At 43.7% G+C, this 21,217-nt stretch overlaps 1 protein-coding gene across 1 annotated transcript in view; it reads left to right on the plus strand.

Annotated features, from left to right (window-relative positions):
• The window catches only part of LOC137312607 (zinc finger protein 271-like), a 62,375-nt gene that overhangs the window by 37,260 nt on the left and 3,898 nt on the right, over window positions 1–21,217 (plus strand). The window contains exons 5-6 of the mRNA XM_067979132.1: window positions 8,451–8,579; window positions 18,798–18,935. Of these exons, the coding sequence (XP_067835233.1) occupies window positions 8,451–8,579; window positions 18,798–18,935 (267 nt within the window). The remainder of the gene's footprint in view (window positions 1–8,450; window positions 8,580–18,797; window positions 18,936–21,217) is intronic.

Consider the following 21,217-nt stretch of genomic DNA (forward strand, 5'->3'; position numbering starts at 1 on the left):
AAGATACAGTATCAATTCCTTTAGTGCAGACTGAACTACACCTTACAAACCTGTCTAAATATATTACACAGTATCAGACTGAAAGGTACAGTATGAATTCCATTAGTACAGACTGAACCACACATTACATACCAGTCCAAAAATCTCATACAGTGTCAGGCTGAAAGATACAATAATTATTCTATTAGCCCAGACTGAGCTACAAAATAAATACCAGTCCAATAATTTCACAGTAAAAGATTGAAATACACATTATCTTCACGGAGATTAAGATGTAATCATTCAACAAAACTCGCAAACATTGTTTGATTAAAACAAAATCCAAAAGTGTATCAATATTTACAAATTAATGCAGCACGAAAGATTTGCATACATTAATGAATTAAACATACAGTTTCAAGTACCATACTCTAACCTGAAATAAGAATACAGAACGAATCCAGACTTGCACTTTGGCCAGAGACTGAGTTACAGAATGAATCCCACACTGAAATAGAATACCAGAGACTGACAGTCACAGAATGAATCCCACACTCACAGATAGCACCAGAGATTGAGAGATACAAAACGAATCACACACTCACACACAGTACCAGAGACTGACAGATACAGAATGAATCCCACACTCACAGACTGTATTGGAGACTGACGGATACAGAATGAATATCACACTCACATACAGTACCAGAGAATGACAGACATAGAATTAATGCCACACTCACATGCAGTCTGACATCTACTGGCCATAAGTGAGAACTGTAACTGAGTGGAACAAATTCACATTGTCTGTCGTTGTTCCAGATTCAGGACAATGTGCAATGTGAGGAAATCGTTTCTCTCTGTAACTTTTACTCCCGTATTTTTTCTAATTTGTCAGTTAAAAATTAAACAATTGATTTCGAAAAAAAGTTTTTGTTTTCCTCATTCGAAAGTTGCCCCATTATATTTCACTCGACATTGCGCAATATTTCTGTCTGAATTCTCAGGAGACGATTTATATTAATTCAAATAAACCGAACTGAAACACAAATAAAAACTGAGTGCAAATCTGCAAGTTTCAACGGCGACCGTCAAAAGTGAAAGGGATAAAATATAGAAAAAAATCAAACCGAAAATGCTGGAAAGGCTCAGCAGGTCCGGCAGCATCTGTGGAGAAGGGAAGCTCGGGTTAACGGTTCAGGTCAATGATCCTTCGATAGATCAGAAAGGTTAATCCGACATAATTTAAATAAGGAACGGGAATCAGCAGAGGGAAAAACTTCAGAAAATCAATTAATTTCACTGAATCCGAGCAATTGTGTCCCGTATCCACTGTACAGATCAGGGCAAATAATAATACAAAGGAACAGAGTTAAATTCAACGATATGTGGGAAATAAATGAATTTTAAAAATATTTTTTAATATAAATTAGACTCGTTTGTGTTTTGAAAACACTATCCCTCTGAACATCATCAAATTCGGTTCCAGTCTTGGTGTTTCCGAATTCAGCGTGCTGGGATTCAAACCTGTTGGAATTAATTGTTTGGAAGGGAGCTATACTCACCATCATAGCACCTTAGTTCACTGGGAGGGAGAAATAGAGCCTTTCTGTGGAGTTTCGGACTGAATTGCTCCCTTTGGGTTTCTGGTACTTTAATCATAGACAATAAATAGTTCCCAAACATCAGCCCCTGAACAGACACAACAAGCTGGTGGAATTTCTCATTCATAGATATTAAATAAGAGGATGACAAAAGCGAATAGGAAGAGGTTAGGAAGAAGTCACAAAAACAATTAGGGAAGCAAACAGGAATCACGAAATCAAATTATCAAGGAATATAAAAAGAAATCGTAAATTATTGCACAGAGCCAGAAATAACAGAAGGAAAATCAGAATATCTTGAGGGCCACTAAGGGATTCACAAGATAAACTCACAGGTAATGTCAGCGAAATGGCAGAAATATTGAATTATTACTTTGCCTCAGTATTTACCCGGGAGATTAACAGGGTGAACATGATATTAGAGGAAGAGGTCAATAAAGATATCAAGGCATTTAAGTTTGAAAGGGTGGTAGAACTCCTGGTCCAGATGGATTGCATCCGCACATATTAAATGAAACAAGGGAAGAGATAGCAGAGGCACTGTTACATATATAGAAAAAATCATTACAGAAAGGAATAGTGCCAGAGGACTGGATGACAGTTGATGTGATTCTTATATTTTGAAACAGGAGATAGAACAAGTCCAGGGAACTGTGGACCAGTTAACTAAAGGTCGGTGGTAGTAATGATCATGGAATCTTTTACTCAATGAAGCAACAGAAAAACATCTAGAAACCGAAAATATAATAAAGAATAGTCAGCACGGATTTCAGAAAGGGAAGATTTAATAGTTTGACAGAAGGTTTGACAGTTAAAATTACAGTTCAACATAACTTATCTGCTTTTCAAATATATTCCTCTAGAAATAAACCTCTGTGTTTGCATTTCATGGCCTTATCAACCTGTGTTGCTACTTTTAAAGATTTGTCAATCTGTACCCCTAAATCCCATTGCTCTTCTACCCCATTTAGACTCTTATTTTCAAAGCAGTGTTTGGCATCCTTATTCCCCCGAGCAAAATGCACCACCTCACACCTTTCTATATGGAAATTCAATGGCCGTTTACACCGCCTTTCAGCAAGCTTATTAAAGTCTTCTTGTATTTTGTCGTAGTCTTCCTCAGTATAAGCTATACCCCCAACATTAATTACAAACATTTAATACAGCATTACAACTCATGTTTTGTCGAACAAATTGTTTTCCATTCCCAGTTTTTCGAAATCCCACCCGTGCAATATAATGTGAAGAATGAGTTTATCTTCTGTCCCTCTCTCATCTGCAAACTTCAATGACCCGGGGTTTGGGGACATCTACTGGCCGGAAGCAGAACTGCAACAGTTCGGAACAAATTGATGAAACCGGACAATGTGCAGTGTGAGCGAGTTTGTGATTGGTGGCAGGTATTAAATCTGATTGGATATTTGAAGAAACCAATCAGAGAGTTACAGTTAATTATTGTGACCTCACTACGAATGACCCAATCACAATCATTGCCTTCCTCCATCCCTCATTACCATAGATGTGGAGATGCCGGTGATGGACTGGGGTTGACAATTGTAAACAATTTTACAACACCAAGTTAGAGTCCAGCAATTTTATTTTAAATTCACAAGCATTCGGAGGCTTCCCCCTTCGTCAGGTGAACGTTCACCCGACGAAGGGGGTGGACTATAACTTGGTGTTGTAAAATTGTTTACAATCATTACCATAGGGCTATGGGGCTGCCTATTTAATCCGAGCTCGGAGCGAATTTGGGTCATTTCTGAGTCTGAAATTGAGTTTGAAAATGCCTGAGGACAAGAAAGCAGCTCCCAAGAAGGGCGCCAAGAAAACCTTGAGTAAAGCACCAGCCAAGGGCGGCAAGAAGCGGAGAAAGTCGAGGAAGGAGAGTTACTCCATCTACATCTACAAAGTGATGAAGCAGGTTCACCCCGACACCGGCATCTCCTCCAAGGCCATGGGCATCATGAACTCCTTTGTGAACGATATTTTCGAGCGCATCGCGGGTGAGGCTTCCCGCCTGGCCCATTACAACAAGCGGGCGACCATCAGCTCCCGGGAGATCCAGACCGCCGTGCGCCTGCTGCTGCCCGGGGAACTGGCCAAACACGCCGTGTCGGAAGGGACAAAGGCGGTGACCAAGTACACCAGCTCCAAGTAAAACTCCTCAATATACTGAAAAGAAAATAAACACAAAGGCTCTTTTCAGAGCCACCCACAGTCTCTCTGAAAAACTGTACCAACACCTCTATGGAATCATTTTACTGTCGATAGTTTGATACTCACTGTCTCTCTAACTTGTGCTTTTGTAATTTCACTTGAAATCTGGTAGATTCTCATAATCACTGCCCCGGTATAATCTCTGTCGTTGTTTTATTTAGTTTCAATAACCAAAAACGTGTCCCTGATCCTCTCGTTCCCGGTCATATTCCGCCCCTTCCCCCGCATCTGCCCCTTCAGAGCCGTTTTAAGGTCATTTATTTCTCCTTTTCACGTTTTTTTGTTCATTATTCGGGAATATCACTTTCAGAACCGCAATCCTCTTTAAAGCAACAACCCTGAAAGGGACTTCACACCGAGAACAGAAAAGTCGAAAGGCTCTGTCACTGTTCGACTTCTTACACCAGGAGTCTCAGCTCCGGTTTCGATCGCGCTACAGCTCCTGTGAACAGGGATCAATCCACAATCTGTGGTTTGTTACTTTTACAAAGATTGAGCTGGGATCTGTCCCGTTACAAAATGGGACTTTATTCCCGCCGGATTGAAAGCGAACGGTGAATGACGCCGGATTTTCACCGGATTGTAAAAGATTCTGGAAGTTGTGACGGGAAATGTGGAATAACAGAGTAAAAGGAGAGAGATTTTTAAATCTTTGTCTTAAGGCGACATTATTTACTTAATCCGCTTCTTGTGTTACAAATATATTGGCGGGCTTTTCAAATTTCAATAAAACGGTTCAGTTCAGTATATTCCGCCTTTTTCTCATTGCCGGCTATTGATTGGTGAATAAAACAGCTCTCTCATTTGGCTGTTCGTTGAACCAATGAGATTGAGAACAGATGAACCAATCACAATTGCCCCCACTGTACTCCTCCAGAAGGTACAAGAAGGGCGAGTGCGGGAAGAATTCTTCATTCTTTGTGAAACTGTTTGTGAGATTGTGGAAATGTCTGGAAGAGGAAAAACCGGGGGTAAAGCTCGGGCCAAGGCCAAGTCTCGCTCATCCCGGGCCGGACTGCAGTTCCCTGTGGGCCGTGTTCACAGGCTCCTGCGAAAGGGGAACTACGCTGAACGTGTGGGTGCCGGAGCCCCGGTCTATCTGGCTGCTGTGCTCGAGTATCTGACGGCTGAAATCCTCGAGCTGGCCGGCAACGCGGCCCGGGACAACAAGAAGACCCGCATCATCCCCAGACACCTGCAGCTGGCCATCCGCAACGACGAGGAGCTCAACAAGCTGCTGGGACGGGTGACCATCGCTCAGGGCGGGGTGCTGCCTAATATCCAGGCCGTGCTGCTGCCGAAGAAAACCAGCACTGTGAGCTCCAAGAGCAAGTAAAGCAGCTAAGATTTAATCTGATAACCCAAAGGCTCTTTTCAGAGCCACCCACTGTATCTATGAAAGGGCTGGTTACTGTCTGAAGAGACTGCCCTATTGATCACAGTTATCCCCGGTCTACGTTAATATATTACATCGCTACAGCGGTTAAACTTATGGGAGGCAATGTAAGTTACCGAGCACATGGGTGATAGGTGAACGGGTCTTGATGGGAGTTAGGATAGGGGAACGGAGTTTTGTAGGAGTTGAAGTTTGCAGAGGGCGTCAGATAGGAGGCTGACCAGGAGAGCATTGGAAGAGCCAAGTCTGGAGGTAACAAGGGCGTGGATGAGGGTTTCAGCACCAGATCAGCTGAGGCAGGGGAGGAGACGCGCGATGTTTTCTTGGTGGTGGAGCGGAAATGGGGTCAGATGCTTATCTCAGGGTAAATTGGACGCTGAGGTTGCGAAGTTTTATGATTCCGCTTCACACAGTGGCCAAGGACAAGTCTCTGTCCATCTCAGTCCTTGAATCCAGTCCCCACACAGGAACTGTCTCTGTCCATCCCAGTACCTGAATCTATCCAGTCCCCACACAGGACCAGTATGCATCCATCCCGGTACCTGAATCTATCCAGTCCTCACACAGGACCAGTCTCCATCCATCCCGGTCCCTGAATCTATCCAGTCCCCACACAGGACCAGTCTCCATCCATCCCAGTGCCTGAATCTATCCAGTCCCCACACAGGACCAGTCTCCATCCATCCCAGTACCTGAATCTATCCAGTCCCCACACAGGACCAGTCTCCATCCATCCAGGTCCCTGAATCTATCCAGTCCCCACACAGGACCAGTCTCCATCCATCCCAGTACCTGATTCTATCCAGTCCCCTCACAGGACCAGTCTGCATCCATCCCGGTGCCTGAATCTATCCAGTCCCCACACAGGACCAGTCTCCATCCATCCCAGTGCCTGAATCTATCCAGTCCCCACACAGGACCAGTCTCCATCCATCCCAGTACCTGATTCTATCCAGTCCCCACACAGGACCAGTCTCCATCCATCCCAGTGCCTGAATCTATCCAGTCCGCACACAGGACCAGTCTCCATCCATCCCAGTGCCTGATTCTATCCAGTCCCATATTGACCCAAGCACGGAAAGGTATCGGGTGCCTTCCACACCGATTTATGTTTATTGAACTATTGGGCGCCTCCTGTCAGCTACAAATCTGAAAACTAAAACTCCCTCTTCCAACGGTCCCGGAGCGGCACTGATTGATTCTGTTATGATAGTGATTGTATTGGATCTGTAGTGTGCCTCAATTATTGAATTTAAATTATATTTTCCGCCTTTTTTTTCGAGCAATCCTTGAATATCAAGCCGGAGTCTGTAATGATTGTGTCCGAATTTATGTTCCGCATTTGATACTGGTGAAAATTTTAAAAAGGACCTTAACTAATTCCTGGAGGCGGAGCTTGAAGTTGCACGTCCGCTTGTCCGTCATTCTGAGCCAGTCTCCTCCCCTCCCGCACTTCATGCTCTGTCTGTCATTCAAACACTCCTCCCCGCCCTCTCCGATAATGTGCCTTTCTCAACCAGGTCGGGGCGGGCTTTATAAATACAGAAGAAAGGCGAGGGTTTTTCATTCAGCAGCGATCTGAGTGAAGAATCATCATGTCTGGCAGAGGTAAAGGAGGCAAAGGACTGGGCAAAGGCGGAGCCAAGCGGCACCGTAAAGTGCTTCGTGATAACATCCAGGGGATCACCAAACCAGCCATCCGCCGCCTGGCTCGCCGTGGTGGTGTCAAGCGGATCTCGGGTCTGATCTACGAGGAAACCCGCGGGGTGCTGAAGGTTTTCCTGGAGAATGTGATCAGGGACGCGGTCACCTACACTGAACACGCGAAGCGCAAGACGGTCACTGCCATGGATGTGGTGTACGCTCTGAAACGGCAGGGCCGCACTCTCTATGGATTCGGCGGCTGAACGACTCGACCATTTCCAACCGGACACAAAACAAAGGCTCTTCTAAGAGCCACCCACCGCCTCACAGAGAGAGCACTGACTTGGGAACTGGTGCGGAGTTGAATGGGGCTACGGAATAGTTTTTTTTATTATAAGGAGTTTTCTGGAACACACAGTAACGTAACGTGGTATCGGCGGCGAGCTGCACCGGTTACTGAGGAAAATTTCCCTCATTGAGTGCACTGAATTGTCCAGGGAACGTTACAAGTGAGTTTACCCCGAGCCGAATTCCCCACTCAGTGAATTGTTCCTTCACTCCATTCGCTCTGTTTTGGTTCTATTTATCAGTCAGATGTTGTGATGTGGGACCGGGGGTTTCCATGGGAGAACAGGTTGAGCTGAGCCGCTGTGATAAGGGCCCAGTTTGTGATATGGATTTTCCCTCTGACGGTTGTTTCTGACACTGATACTGAGAGGGTTTGTGAAATTCAACCGTTTGAGCTCAGTCATTGGGGACCTGGAATTACCACAGGCCCAACTGTCGAAACCAGCTGTAAACAGACTCCTTCTCATTGGTTGCTTTGCTTGAAAACTAATTTCCTTAACCAATCGGAGAGACGAAATTAAGAAACGGAGCAAATGAGTGGCCTCAATTGACCGATTGTTTTAAATTTTGAAAAAGGCCGCCAATTTCAGTGTATGAAAGAAGTGAAGTTACTCGGCCATGTCGTTTTTACACAAAGACTTAAAATCTCTTTGTAATAATGTTATTCCGTATTACACGTCCCAAATTCCTGGCCCTGTTTCAAAAATATATTGTCTCTAACTTGCGGAATTAAACCCCAAATTTCACTTCTACCTGTAAAAGTAACAAATCACAGGTTATCGATTGATTCCGTTGCAGGGACTGAACAAGAACCGTGTGTCCTGAAAACGGAATCATTGACGAAGCCTTAAAATGAGCCAATTCTTTTCATTCCGGATTGTTACACTGCAGGGAACGTGTTGCTTATATGCGGGATATTAAGATCAGTAATTAATTATTTCAGAGACTCGCTCCACAGTGAGAAAGAGGAAGGAACTGAATTCTGATTCTCAGCCCTGAAAGTGGTGGTTAACGGGAAAACCGGGGGCGGTGTAAATCTGAATGAGAGCGAGAGCAAAGCAAAAGGGAATTGAACGAATCCCGGACCCGTGTTCACTTTATTGGGCAGTAAATTCTACAGAGACAAACATTAAAATGGGGGAGTTTCACTGACTTTCTTTCAATTTCGCCACCAGATTCAAAGGATGATGATCGGAATGAATAAATTGACGACATAAGTGCTGTGGGCGGCTCTTAAAATAGCCGTTGTTTTTTTTCAGTACGTTGTGGAGTTTTACTTGGAGCTGGTGTATTTGGTCACCGCCTTTGTCCCTTCCGACACGGCGTGTTTGGCCAGTTCCCCGGGCAGCAGCAGGCGCACGGCGGTCTGGATCTCCCGGGAGCTGATAGTGTGGCATTTATTATAATGGGCCAGGCGGGAAGCCTCACCCGCGAAGCGCTCGAAAATATCGTTCACAAAGGAGTTCATGATGCTCATGGCCTTGGAGGAGATGCCGGTGTCGGGGTGAACCTGCTTCATCACTTTGTAGATGTAGATGGAGTAACTCTCCTTCCTCGACTTTCTCCGCTTCTTGCTGCCTTTGATGGCGATTTATTCACCGTTTTTTGTTGCCCTTCTTAGGATGTGTTTTCTTCACCGACATTTTCAAATTCAATTTCAGACACAGCATCAACCAAAATCCGCTCCGAGTTCAGATTATACGGGCAGCCCTTTCATTCTGCCAATTCATTCTGCATCTGTTAGTTTCGAGTACTGTGTGTGAGTGTGGGAGTCATTCTGTATCTGGTACTGTATGTGAATGTGGGTTTCATTCTGTATCTGGTACTGTATGTGAATGTGGGATTCATTCTGTATCTGGTACTGTGTGTGAGTGTGAGAGTCATTCTGTATCTGGTACTGTGTGTGAGTGTGGGATTCATTCTGTATCTGGTACTGTGTGTGAATGTGGGAGACATTCTGTATCTGGTATTGTATTTGAGAGTGGGATTCATTCTGTATCTGGTACTGTATGAGAATGTGGGATTGATTCTGTATCTAGTACTGTATGTGAATGTGGGATTCATTCTCGATCTGGTACTGTGTGTGAGTGTGGGATTCATTCTGTATCTATTACTGTGTGTGAGTGTGGGATTCATTCTGTATCTGGTACTGTATGTGAATGTGGGATTCATTCTGTATCTGGTACTGTATGTGAATGTGGGATTCATTCTGTATCTGGTACTGTATGTGAGTGTGGGATTCATTCTGTATCTGGTACTGTATGTGAATGTGGGTTTCATTCTGTATCTGTACTGTATGTGAATGTGGGATTCATTCTGTATCTGGTACTGTGTGTGAATGTGGGATTTATTCTGTATCTTGTACTGTATGTGAATGTGGGATTCATTCTGTATCTGGGACTGTGTGTGAATGTGTAATTCATTCTGTATCTGGTACTGTATGTGAATGTGGGATTCATTCTGTATCTGGTACTGTGTGTGAATGTGGGATTCATTCTGTATCTGGTACTGTATGTGAATGTGCGATTCATTCTGTATCTGGGACTGTGTGTGAATGTGGGATTCATTCTGTATATGGTACTGTATGTGAATGTGGGATTCATTCTGTATCTGGTACTGTGTGTGAATGTGGGATTCATTCTGTATCTTGTACTGTATGTGAATATGGGATTCATTCTGTATCTGGTACTGTATGTGAATTTGGGATTCATTCTGTATCTGGTACTGTATGTGAATGTGGGATTCATTCTGTATCTGGTCCTGTGTGTGAGTGTGGGATTCATTCTTTATCTGGTACTGTGTGTGAGTGTGGGATACATTCTTTATCTGGTACTGTGTGTGAGTGTGGGATACATGCTGTATTTCTCAGTCTCTGGTACTGTCAGTGTTTGCGGAATTGAATCTGTAACTATAAGTCTCTGGCACTGTGTGTGAGTGTGAGATTAATCATTTATCTGTCGTCTTTTGTGCACTTTGTGTGTGTGGGATTCTTTCTATATATTCAGTCTCTGGTTATGCATGAGTGTGAGATTCATTCTGTATCTGTCAGCCTCTGATACTCTATTTGAGTGTAGAATTCATTCCGCATCTGTCAGTCTCTGGTATTGTCTGTGTGTGTGGGATTCATTCTGTATCTCTCAGTCTGTGTGAACTGTGTGTGCGTGTCGGAATTATTCTGTATCTTTCAGTCTCTGGTACTGTGTGTGAGTGTGGGATTCATTCTGTATCTTTCAGTCTCTGGTCCTGTGTGTGAGTGTGGGATTCATTCTGTATCTGTCAGTCTCTGGTGCTGTGTGTGAGTGTCGGAATCATTCTGTATCTTTCAGTCTCTGGTACTGTGTGTGAGTGTGGGATTCATTCTGTACCTGTCATTCCATGGTACTCTGTGTGAGTGTGGGATTCATTCTGTATCTGTCAGTCTCCGGTGCTGTATGTGGGTGTGGGATTCATTCTGTATCTGTCAGTCTCTGGTACTGTGTGTGGGTGTGGGATTCATTCTGTATCTCTCAGCCTCTGGTACTGTGTGTGATGGATTCATTCTGTATCTGCCAATCTCTGGTACTGTTTGAGTATCTGGGATTCATTCTGTATCTAAAAGTTTCTGGAACAGTCCAAAAGTCAGGATTAATTCCATATCTGTCTTTTAATTGGAGATCAGCTTACAGTTTGGTGTTTGAAACTCTATCTTGTGTATATCTAAACCTAAATCAGGGATGGATTTCTTGAGCAGTATGTAACTGATCCTACAAGGGGGCAGGCAACCTTGGACCTGGTCCTGTGTAATGAGTCAGGATTAATTAATAATGTCCTAGTTAAGGATCCCCTTGGAACGAGCGACCACAACATGGTTGAATTCCATATTCAATTAGAGGGTGAGAAGGTTGATTCTCAAACAAGCGTACTGAGCTTGAATAAAGGAGACTATGATGGTATGAGAGCGGAATTGATTAAAGTGGACTGGGAAAATAGATTAAAGGGTAAGACGGTACATGAGCAGTGGTGTTCATTTAGGGAGTTATTTTACAACTTTCAAAATAAATATATTCCACTGAGGAAAAAAGGGTGTAAAAGAAATGACAGCCACCCGTGGCTAAGTAAAGAAATCAAGGATAGTATCCGACTAAAAACAAGGACATATAAGGTAGCCAAACTTAGTGGGAGGATAGAAGATTGGGAATTCTTCAAAAGACAGCAAAAAGTAACTAAAGGATTGATTAAGAAAGGGAAGTTAGATTATGAAAAGAAATTAGCAAAAAATATAAAAACAGATAGCAAGAGTTTCTATAGTTATATAAAAAGAAAAAGGGTGGCTAAGGCAAACATAGGTCCCTTAGAGGATGAGACCGGGAAATTAATGGTGGGAAACATGGAGATGGCAAAAATGCTGAACAAATATTTTGTTTCAGTCTTTACAGTAGAGGACACTAAGAATATCCCAACACTGGACAAACAGGGGACTCTCGGGGGGGAGGAGCTAAATACGATTAAAATCACTCAAGAGATGGTACTCAGTAAAATAATGGGACTCAAGGCGGATAAATCCCCTGGACCTGATGGCTTCCATCCTAGGGTCTTGAGGGAAGTGGCAGTAGGGATTGTGGATGCTTTGGTGATAGTTTTCCAAAATTCCCTGGACTCAGGAGAGGTCCCGGCAGATTGGAAAACTGCTAATGTAACACCGTTATTTAAAAAGGGTAGTAGGCAGAAGGCTGGAAATTATAGGCCAGTTAGCTTAACATCTGTGGTGGGTAAAATTTTGGAGTCTATTATTAAGGAGACAGTAACGGAACATTTAGATAAGCATAATTTAATAGGACAAAGTCAGCATGGCTTTATGAAGGGGAAGTCATGTCTGACAAATTTGCTTGAGTTCTTCGAGGATATAACGTATAGGGTGGATAAAGGGGAACCAGTGGACGTAGTGTATTTAGACTTCCAGAAGGCATTCGACAAGGTGCCACATAAAAGATTATTACTTAAGATAAAAAATCACGGGATTGGGGGTAATATTCTGGCATGGGTGGAGGATTGGTTATCAAACAGGAAGCAGAGAGTTGGGATAAATGGTTTATTTTCGGACTGGCAACCAGTAACCAGTGGTGTTCCACAGGGGTCGGTGCTGGGTCCCCAACTCTTTACAATCTATATTAACGATTTGGAGGAGGGGACCGAGTGCAACATATCAAAATTTGCAGATGATACAAAGATGGGAGGGAAAGTAGAGAGTGAGGAGGACATAAAAAACCTGCAAGGGGATATAGACAGGCTGGGTGAGTGGGCGGAGATTTGGCAGATGCAATATAATATTGGAAAATGTGAGGTTATGCACTTTGGCAGGAAAAATCAGAGAGCAAGTTATTTTCTTAATGGCGAGAGACTGGAAAGTACTGCAGTACAAAGGGATCTGGGGGTCCTAGTGCAAGAAAATCAAAAAGTTGGTATGCAGGTGCAGCAGGTGATCAAGAAAGCCAACGGAATGTTGGCTTTTATTGCTAGGGGGATAGAATATAAAAACAAGGAGGTATTGCTGCAGTTATATAAGGTATTGGTGAGACCGCACCTGGAATACTGCATACAGTTTTGGTCTCCATACTTAAGAAAAGACATACTTGCTCTCGAGGCAGTACAAAGAAGGTTCACTCGGTTAATCCCGGGGATGAGGGGGCGGACATATGAGGAGAGGTTGAGTAGATTGGGACTCTACTCATTGGAGTTCAGAAGAATGAGAGGCGATCTTATTGAAACATATAAGATTGTGAAGGGTCTTGATCGGGTGGATGCAGTAAGGATGTTCCCAAAGATGGGTGAAACTAGAACTAGGGGGCATAATCTTAGAATAAGGGGCTGCTCTTTCAAAACTGAGATGAGGAGAAACTTCTTCACTCAGAGGGTGGTAGGTCTGTGGAATTTGCTGCCCCAGGAAGCTGTGGAAGCTACATCATTAGATAAATTTAAAACAGAAATAGACAGTTTCCTAGAAGTAAAGGGAATTAGGGGTTATGGGGAGCGGGCAGGAAATTGGACATGAAGCTGAGTTCGGATCGGTCAATGCCCTGTGGGTGGCGGAGAGGGCCCAGGGGCTATGTGGCCGGGTCCTGCTCCGACTTCTTGTGTTCTTTAGATTTGTGGTTGGGATCAGATCAGCCATGATCTTATTGAATGGCGGAGCAGGCTCGAGGGGCCGATTGGCCTACTCCTGCTCCAATTTCTTATGTTCTTATGTTCTTATGTTCTTATAAATAGTTTTCCCCATAGTAGTTAATTTTGAAAATACCGTGCACATTCGAATTTCTTGTTGCAGGTTTTAATGAGACAAGCTGTGTGCCCTTTGGACCAATATTAAACCTGTATCACAATGAACACTAACGCAATTGATCCTGGATCTCAGTCTCAAACTTTGAGATTTTTGGATTGCTATACAATGTGCAGCTCAGTCTGCACTAATGGAATTGATATTGTATCTTTCAGGGTGTCACTGTATGAGACTTTAGCACTTCTATGTAATGTGTTGCTCTGGGTCTAATCGAATTGTAACTTTCAGGTTCATAAAATGGGTGAGTTTTGAACTGGTAACTGATTTTGTTTCTCAGGTTATACTATCTTTCAGCATTTCTCACTCTGATACTATATGTGAGTTTTGGACTTGTATGTAATTTGTATCTCAGGTTACAGAATTTGGATGGATACTGCATCTTTTAATATCACAATGTGTGTGAGTTCTACTCATTATTTGAGATGAATCTTGGTTTACATTATTGGGGCTATTGCTGTATCTTTCAATCGGGCACCATGTGACAGTTCTATCTGTGATTTAATTTCTAGCTTAGGCTGCACTATTGTGAAATTGACACATTACCTTTCAATCTGATGGTGGGTGTGATATTGGGCTGGGATTTGTGGATCTACCTGGCAGTTGTACTGAATTGGGGTGAAATGGAAACAACGTCTGCCTCTCCTCCTCTGACTGTTTATTTGAAAGTGTGTCTGTGGTACTTGGCATCAGTGTGGGACTGACTACTTCTACTGTCTGAGACTGAGGAACTGATGACCTGTCTGTGTCTCTGTGCTCTGTGTGTGATAATGTACCTACTGTGTGTGAGAAGCTGGCTGCACTCTTCCTTGTGCCTCGGGTGGAGGAAAATCACATTTTTTCTGGCTCCTTCAAAAATTTGCCTGTAGAAAGAAAAAGTATCTCTTGTAACTCAAGAACAGGTGAGGTAGAAAAAACAAAAGTGATCAGTTTAATGGTCTGTTAATGATCATTTTGAATATCCACAAATGAAAACCAGCGATACAAACAGTGTCAGTGTCTGACTCCACTGCAATACTGCAGCATGCAGCTTCTGCACACCATAGAAACATAGAAAATAGGAGCAAGAGTAGGCCATTCGGCCCTTCGGGCCTGCTCCACCATTCAAAATGATATGGCTGAACGTCTAACTCAATATCCTGTTCCTGCTTTTACCCCATATCCCTTAATACCTTTTGCATTAAAAAATATATCGATTTTCTTATTGAATACATCTGAGGACGAGGCCTCCACTGCCTCCTCTGGTCGCGAATTCCACAGGTTCACCACCATCTGAGTGAAGACATTTTTCATCTCGGTTCTGAAGGTGCCAGGTATGTTGGGCTGTTTTAAAACAATTTCGTCACATCCAGACACAACAAAACACATCCCCTGCACTGATCCATGAATGGGACTACCGGATGGGACAGGGACCTTTGTACAGGCCTGGTTTCTAATCCCCTCTCCCATGGGATCAACCGTTCAACCGAAACCAAACAGCTGCTGTTTAAAATGTGTCGTTCACACTTCTCACCTGATCCCTGCAATGGATGCTCTTTGTATAACTCCCCACATCCTTACTGTCCGGCTCTGGTTCCACTCTTCACTGTCCAATAACAATAAACAGGGTGAGACTGGACCTAAACCAGGAACATTCACTACTGGTTTGGGGAGTGAAAGCAGCAATGATTTTAAATAGCAGGTTCTTCCCATTCTCTCTCCCTTACCCTGGACACACGCTGTACACACACAACCCGAGAATGACCTCTCCCTTTTCCGCTCACTCCATGTTCCGGGACCAGTTCCTGATCCACTCCGCCTCTTACAAACAGACCCCGGACTCCCCCGGACTCAATGCCGATCTCTGAGCCCATCTGCGGACACGGTCCCGAAGCGATGAGCTGCTGTAACGAGGCTGCTCTTTGCTCCCTTCCCCCGGGGTCCGTGATCTCTCCATTCCCGGCTGTTTTGAACCATCTTCTTCCGCTCACTGAGGGAATGGCGCCCACAGGCCGAGCTGGGGAGGGGATCGCGCATGCGCTCTTCTGCTCGCCAACAATCAGCGCTGGGGGCGGGGCTGAGTCACGCATGCGCAGGTATCTGGTTGAATTCCCAATAAAAATCGATGGAAACTTTCCCCAGTTGGAATTTTTCAGAGTCTGAGCAAAGGAAGTGGGGCTGGGGGAAAGGTCAGAGGGAATGGGGTCCACAGGCAGTGCAGGAACAGGCACCAGAATGGGAAAGAGTTGGGATTCCACCAGTGCCGAACGCTGGAATCCAGACTGACTTTACAATCTCCAACGATGAAACGAGATGTTTCCATCCCTGCTGTTTCTCTCGGAATCTTTTGATGGTAAAGAGCCTTTCAGAGATAAAGTGGGCGGCTGTGAAATGAGCCTATGGGTTCTGTTCATTCTTGAACTTTTTACTGATAAAACTGACGCTTGAGGAAGAAACTGGAGGGAGGATTTCTCAAACCATTCCTGGAGAAAGCAGGAGGAAAGAGTGAGTCGGTGCATTTTCTGGGACGGTGTAGGATTAATATCTGACAGCAACCGTCCCAGATTAATTTAATCAGAGTAAAACTCTCGATTACTGATTGGAATACCGAACGACCTTGAGCTGCAAAACCGAATATAGTGCAACAGGCAGAAGAAGATTAAATTGGCCCATTGTTTTTGACACTCTCTGCAATGTCACTGAGGGTGGGATTAATAATGTGTCTGTCTCTGGTATAATATCAGTGAGAGATGAGATTTCATCGTCTGTCTCTCCAATGGGATCTTTCTGGAAAAAAACGGAACTTTACAGGTCAGTCTGCAACTGATACTGTGGCACTGTGTCTCTCCGCTCTCTCACTCACCGTGTCTGTCGCCCTCTCTCTCCCTCTCGCTCTCTCTGGCGCTTTATGTGAAGGTTGGATACTGCTATTGAGCGTGATATGAACACACTGATAGGAAGTGTAAGTCTGACAGTGTCTCTCTCTCTCTCGCTAGTACGGACATGAAGGTGGGATACTGTCTGATATAAAAGAGAGAGAATGAGATGTCCGGGCCAGACATCACTCCAACTGGGGATGTGTTCGGCTCCAGTCCCAGTGCATGGTCAAAATCTTTTCACAGATTCAGGGTGAGAGTCTCTGTGGGACGGTAACACTGGCGGAGAAATTCCGCGTCATAACTCAAACCGGAACACATTAGACTCTCCAAATGTTTGTAAGGTGTTTGTAAACTGCTGAACCCGTCTGGGTGGGGATGTGGGGAGTTAGAACAGGGAAACAGACTGAAGTGGAGGAGCCGAGTTGATTGTTATTGAATGCAATGTATTCAGGCAGGAACATTACTGACTTTGCATTGTAACGTGGCTTATTTAAAAGCTCCGGGTGTGTTGGAATCCTTGAATATGCATTTGGACAGTTACATGGGTAAGATGGGTATAGAGCGATATGGGCCAAGTGCAGGCAATTGGGACTAGCTTAGTGGTATAAACTGGGCGACATGGACATGTTGGCCCGAAGGGCCTGTTTCCATATTGTAAACTTCTATAAGTCTATGATTCTACAATATGAAGCCCGAGTTTGTAAGGGTTTGTGCGGAGCGCTGTGTTTCGGTTCGATTATCGTTAGAAATCAGTTGTCGGAGAGAACTGGAGGTGGAGCTGGAAGATCAGAGTCCGCCATCTGCTCTGTCTGTTACTCTGGCCCCGCCCGCTTTCCCTGTTTAATCCCCCATATGGAATCAAAGCGGGCTGGTGGACTCGAAACACGGTTTACTTGTTAACAGGACGAAAGGCGAGTAATGTGTCTGATCTCCTCGGCACCAGACAATTCACTGTTATTTGTATCTGTACAAATTTACATCTCAGTGATTCCCCAGTGAGTTTGATGCGTGATGTAAATGATCCAACAAAATAGAAGAGAAACAGAGCCAAGCGCTGAATTCCACAGATGTGGAAAGGTTAGTCGAGCAGTTCTGGTGATGCTTTAAGAGCCCAACATGGCAAGTAGTTTAAATAAATAAAATAAATTTGGTGATGCGTGGACTGGTTCTACAGGTCACCGTTTAAAGTACCGGACTGTGGTCGGTGCCCCGACTCCAGTCCCATTAATTCCTCACCTCGCCTACAACGAGAATAAAGCAGCTCAAAGCCACACCAGGAGCATATCAGCGTCTCCGTTCAGCCAGTAACCACCACTTTCACAGATACAGTGGGTGGCTCTGAAAAGAGCCTTTACATCGAGTTACTTCGGAACTACGGCGCAGAAACAGGCAATTCGGCCCAACTGGTCGATGCCAGTGTTTATTCTCCACACGAGGCTCCTCCCTCCCTAATTCATCTAACTCTATCAGAATACCCTTCGATTCCTTCCTTCCTCATGTGTTAATCGAGCTGCCCCTTAAATGCACCTGTGCTATTTGCCTGAGCTACTGCTTGTGCTAGCATTTTCCACATTCCAACCACTCTTTGGGTAAAGCAGTTTCTCCTGAATTCCCTATTGGATTTATTAGCGACTATTTTATATTTATTACCTCTAGTTTTGGACTCCATACAATTGGAAACATTTTCTCGATGTCTACCCTACGAAACCCCATCGGAAGACCTCTATCAGGTCACCCCTCAGCCTTCTCTTTTCTAGAGAAAACACCCCCAGTCTGTTCAGCTTTTCCGAATGAGAATATCCTCTCATTTCTCGAATCATGAGAATTTCTTTTGCACCTTCTAAGCCCTTTATATAATATGGAGACCAGAACTGTGCACAATACTCCGAGTGTGGTCTAACCAAGGTCCCATACAATTTTAACATAACTTATTTTCTTTTCAATTCTATCCATCTATAAATGTATCCTAGTGTTTGATTTGCCTTTTTATGACCATATTAACTTGCGTCGCTACTTTCAGTAATTTGTATATATGTACCACTAGATCCATTTGCTCCTCTATCCCGCTCACCCTCACTGACATTCTATCGTTGAACTGCTGTAATATTGTCCTTTAGTAATATTGCTACTCCTCCTCCTTTCCCTATTTCTCTTATTGTCTAAGCAGTATGTGACTTCCTTATTCTTCATTCTGCAACTTTATTAATGTTCTCTTGCATTTTGATGCATTCTTCCTTTGTATTAACTATATCCCCCAATTTGTTGTCGTCCACTAATTTTGAAATTGTACTTCCAATTCTCGAGTCCCGAATTTTTAATGTAAATTGTGAACAACAGTGGTCCCAACACCGATCGCTGTGGAAATCCACTTCCCACCTTTTTGCCAATCTGAGTAACTACCCTTAAACTCTATTCTCTGTTTTCTTTTTTGTTGCCAGCTTGCAAACCATTCTTCCACCTGTCCCCTGACTCCGTGTGCTCTGAACTTAGCCATGAGTCTCCAACGCGGTACCTATCAAAGGCCTTCGGAAAACCCAAATATACTGCATCTACGACATGAACCTTGCTCTCCATGGGTCTTTCAGTGTGTTTACACTACCCGCTCACCCTCACTGGCATTCTATCTTTGAACTGCTGTAATATTGTCCTTTAGTAATATTGCTACTCCTCCTCCTTTCCCTATTTCCCTGTCCTTTCTAAATATCTTATAGACTTGAATATTAAGCTGCCATTCGTGCCCAGCTGGTAATCAGGTCTCTGTAATGATTTAATGTAATTATTTAATTTTACTCAATGGCTGATGTGAGCTGCGGGAAAATGTATTTCCAGCTGGTCAAGTATTGCAGGTATCGACTGTCTCTTCAGTCCGATGTCAGGTGAAGAATCAATGGCTGTTGTGTAATTTTCGTCGATTGGGGGTTGGCGACATCTACTGGGCGGAAACGGGAACTGCAACAGAGCGAGAAAGGATCCGTCAGAAACCAGTTGAAATGAAGAACAAAATTCAACAGCCTGCAGTGTCTGTTCAGGGTCTGAGGTTTCGGAGCAATTTGCTTGTCTTTGATTGCCAGCGATGGTGGTATAGTAGTGAACATAGCTGCCTTCCAAGCAATTGACTCGGGTTCGATTCCCAGCCATCGCATTTCAGTGTTTTTATTAATTTATATCCTTCATTAAGATTGCCAGCGAATTTGTTGTCGTTCAGCTGGATATTGTTTCTAAACATAAACTGTTATAATTATAGCAAAATGTTTTCAACGTTAATTTATTTTCCCTATAGAAGGAATAGAGGACAAACATACTGGAAATAGTGAGCTACCAAGGGTCTTCTGAGAGTGAGAAAGGCAAATGATATGTTAGCTTTTATTGCAAGGGTGTTGCAATATAAGAGTAATGAGGACTTGCTGCAATTGTACAATGAGGAGATATTGTGTAAAATTGGCCTGTATTCGCTGGAGTTTAGAAGAATGAGAGATGATCGCATTGAAAAGTATACAATTTTTCGACGGCTTGAAAGGGTAGATGCGGAGAGGCTGATTCCCTGGCTGGAGAGTCAAGAACTTGAGGTCAGAGAATCAAGATAAGGGGTTGGCCATTTAGCATCGACATGAGGAAAAATGTCATCACTCAAAGGGTTGTGAATCTTTGGAATTCTCCACCCCAGAGGGCTGTCGATGCTCAGTCGTTGAATGTTTTCAAAGCTGAGATCGATAGATTTTTGGACGCTAATGGAATCAAGGCAAATGTGGATCAGGCGGGAAAGTGGAGTTGAGGTCGAAGATCAGCCATCATCATATTGAATGGCGGAGCAGGCTCGCGGAGCCGTACGGCCTACTCCTCCTCCAATTTCTTATGTTCTTTTGTAGAGAGCCTTATATACAAGTCTGCTGATGAAACTAAGTTAGGTGGCACCGTAAACATTATAGATGGGAGCAGGAAGTTGCAAAGGGACATTGACAGATTAAGTGAGTGGGCAAAACTGTGGCCGATGGAGTTCAACGTGGGGAAGTGTGAGGTCATCCACTTTGGACCATGAAAAGATAGATCAGAGTATTTTCTAAATGGGAAGAAACTAGGAACTGTGGGTGAGCAGAGGGATTTATGAGACCAAGTACAGAATTCACGAAAAGGTGCAAAAATAAGTTAAAATGGGAATGGTATTTTGATGTTTATCTCAAGGGACATGAAATAAAAAGGAATGGAAGTTATGTCACAGTTATACAGAGCTCTGATTAGACCTCATTTAGTTTTGGGTACTGCATCTCTGGTAGGATATGAACATATGAAATATGAGCAGGTGTAGGCCATACGGCCCCTCGAGCCTGCTCCGCCATTCAATAGATCATGGCTGATCTTGAAGCTCATCTCCACTTTACCGGTCTATCCCCATATCCCTTGATTTCCTGGTCCAAAAATCTATCAAACTCAATATTGAATACACTAAACGACTGAACATCCACAGCTCTCTGGGGTGGAGAGAACAGCATCAATTAAGATAAAGCGAATGAAATGAAATGTGTCATACAGTTACATCTCGCTGCTCTGTCTGACCATTTTGATCGCTACTTCCCTGGAGAGGGATTTGAAAATTTGATGGAAAAGCGTTAGGTGAAAGATCCTTTTGGTTTCTAAAATCCTGAATCAATAAAGAAGCTAAACTTGATGCCTGAGCAAGAAAACGAGCTGGTGCGACTTACCTGTGATACGCACTGAAAACACGCCACAAGTCATTCAGTTTGTCATCTTTTTCGATCAGTGCTTTCAAAGAATATGCTCTGTTAAGTAAGATTAGTGTTATGTTGTTGCTGCCGTTCACAACAACCTATATGTGCGAACTGCAATTTTCGACTTTAACAAG

Source organism: Heptranchias perlo, unplaced genomic scaffold (assembly GCF_035084215.1).
Source record: "Heptranchias perlo isolate sHepPer1 unplaced genomic scaffold, sHepPer1.hap1 HAP1_SCAFFOLD_43, whole genome shotgun sequence".
Taxonomy (NCBI): domain Eukaryota; kingdom Metazoa; phylum Chordata; class Chondrichthyes; order Hexanchiformes; family Hexanchidae; genus Heptranchias; species Heptranchias perlo.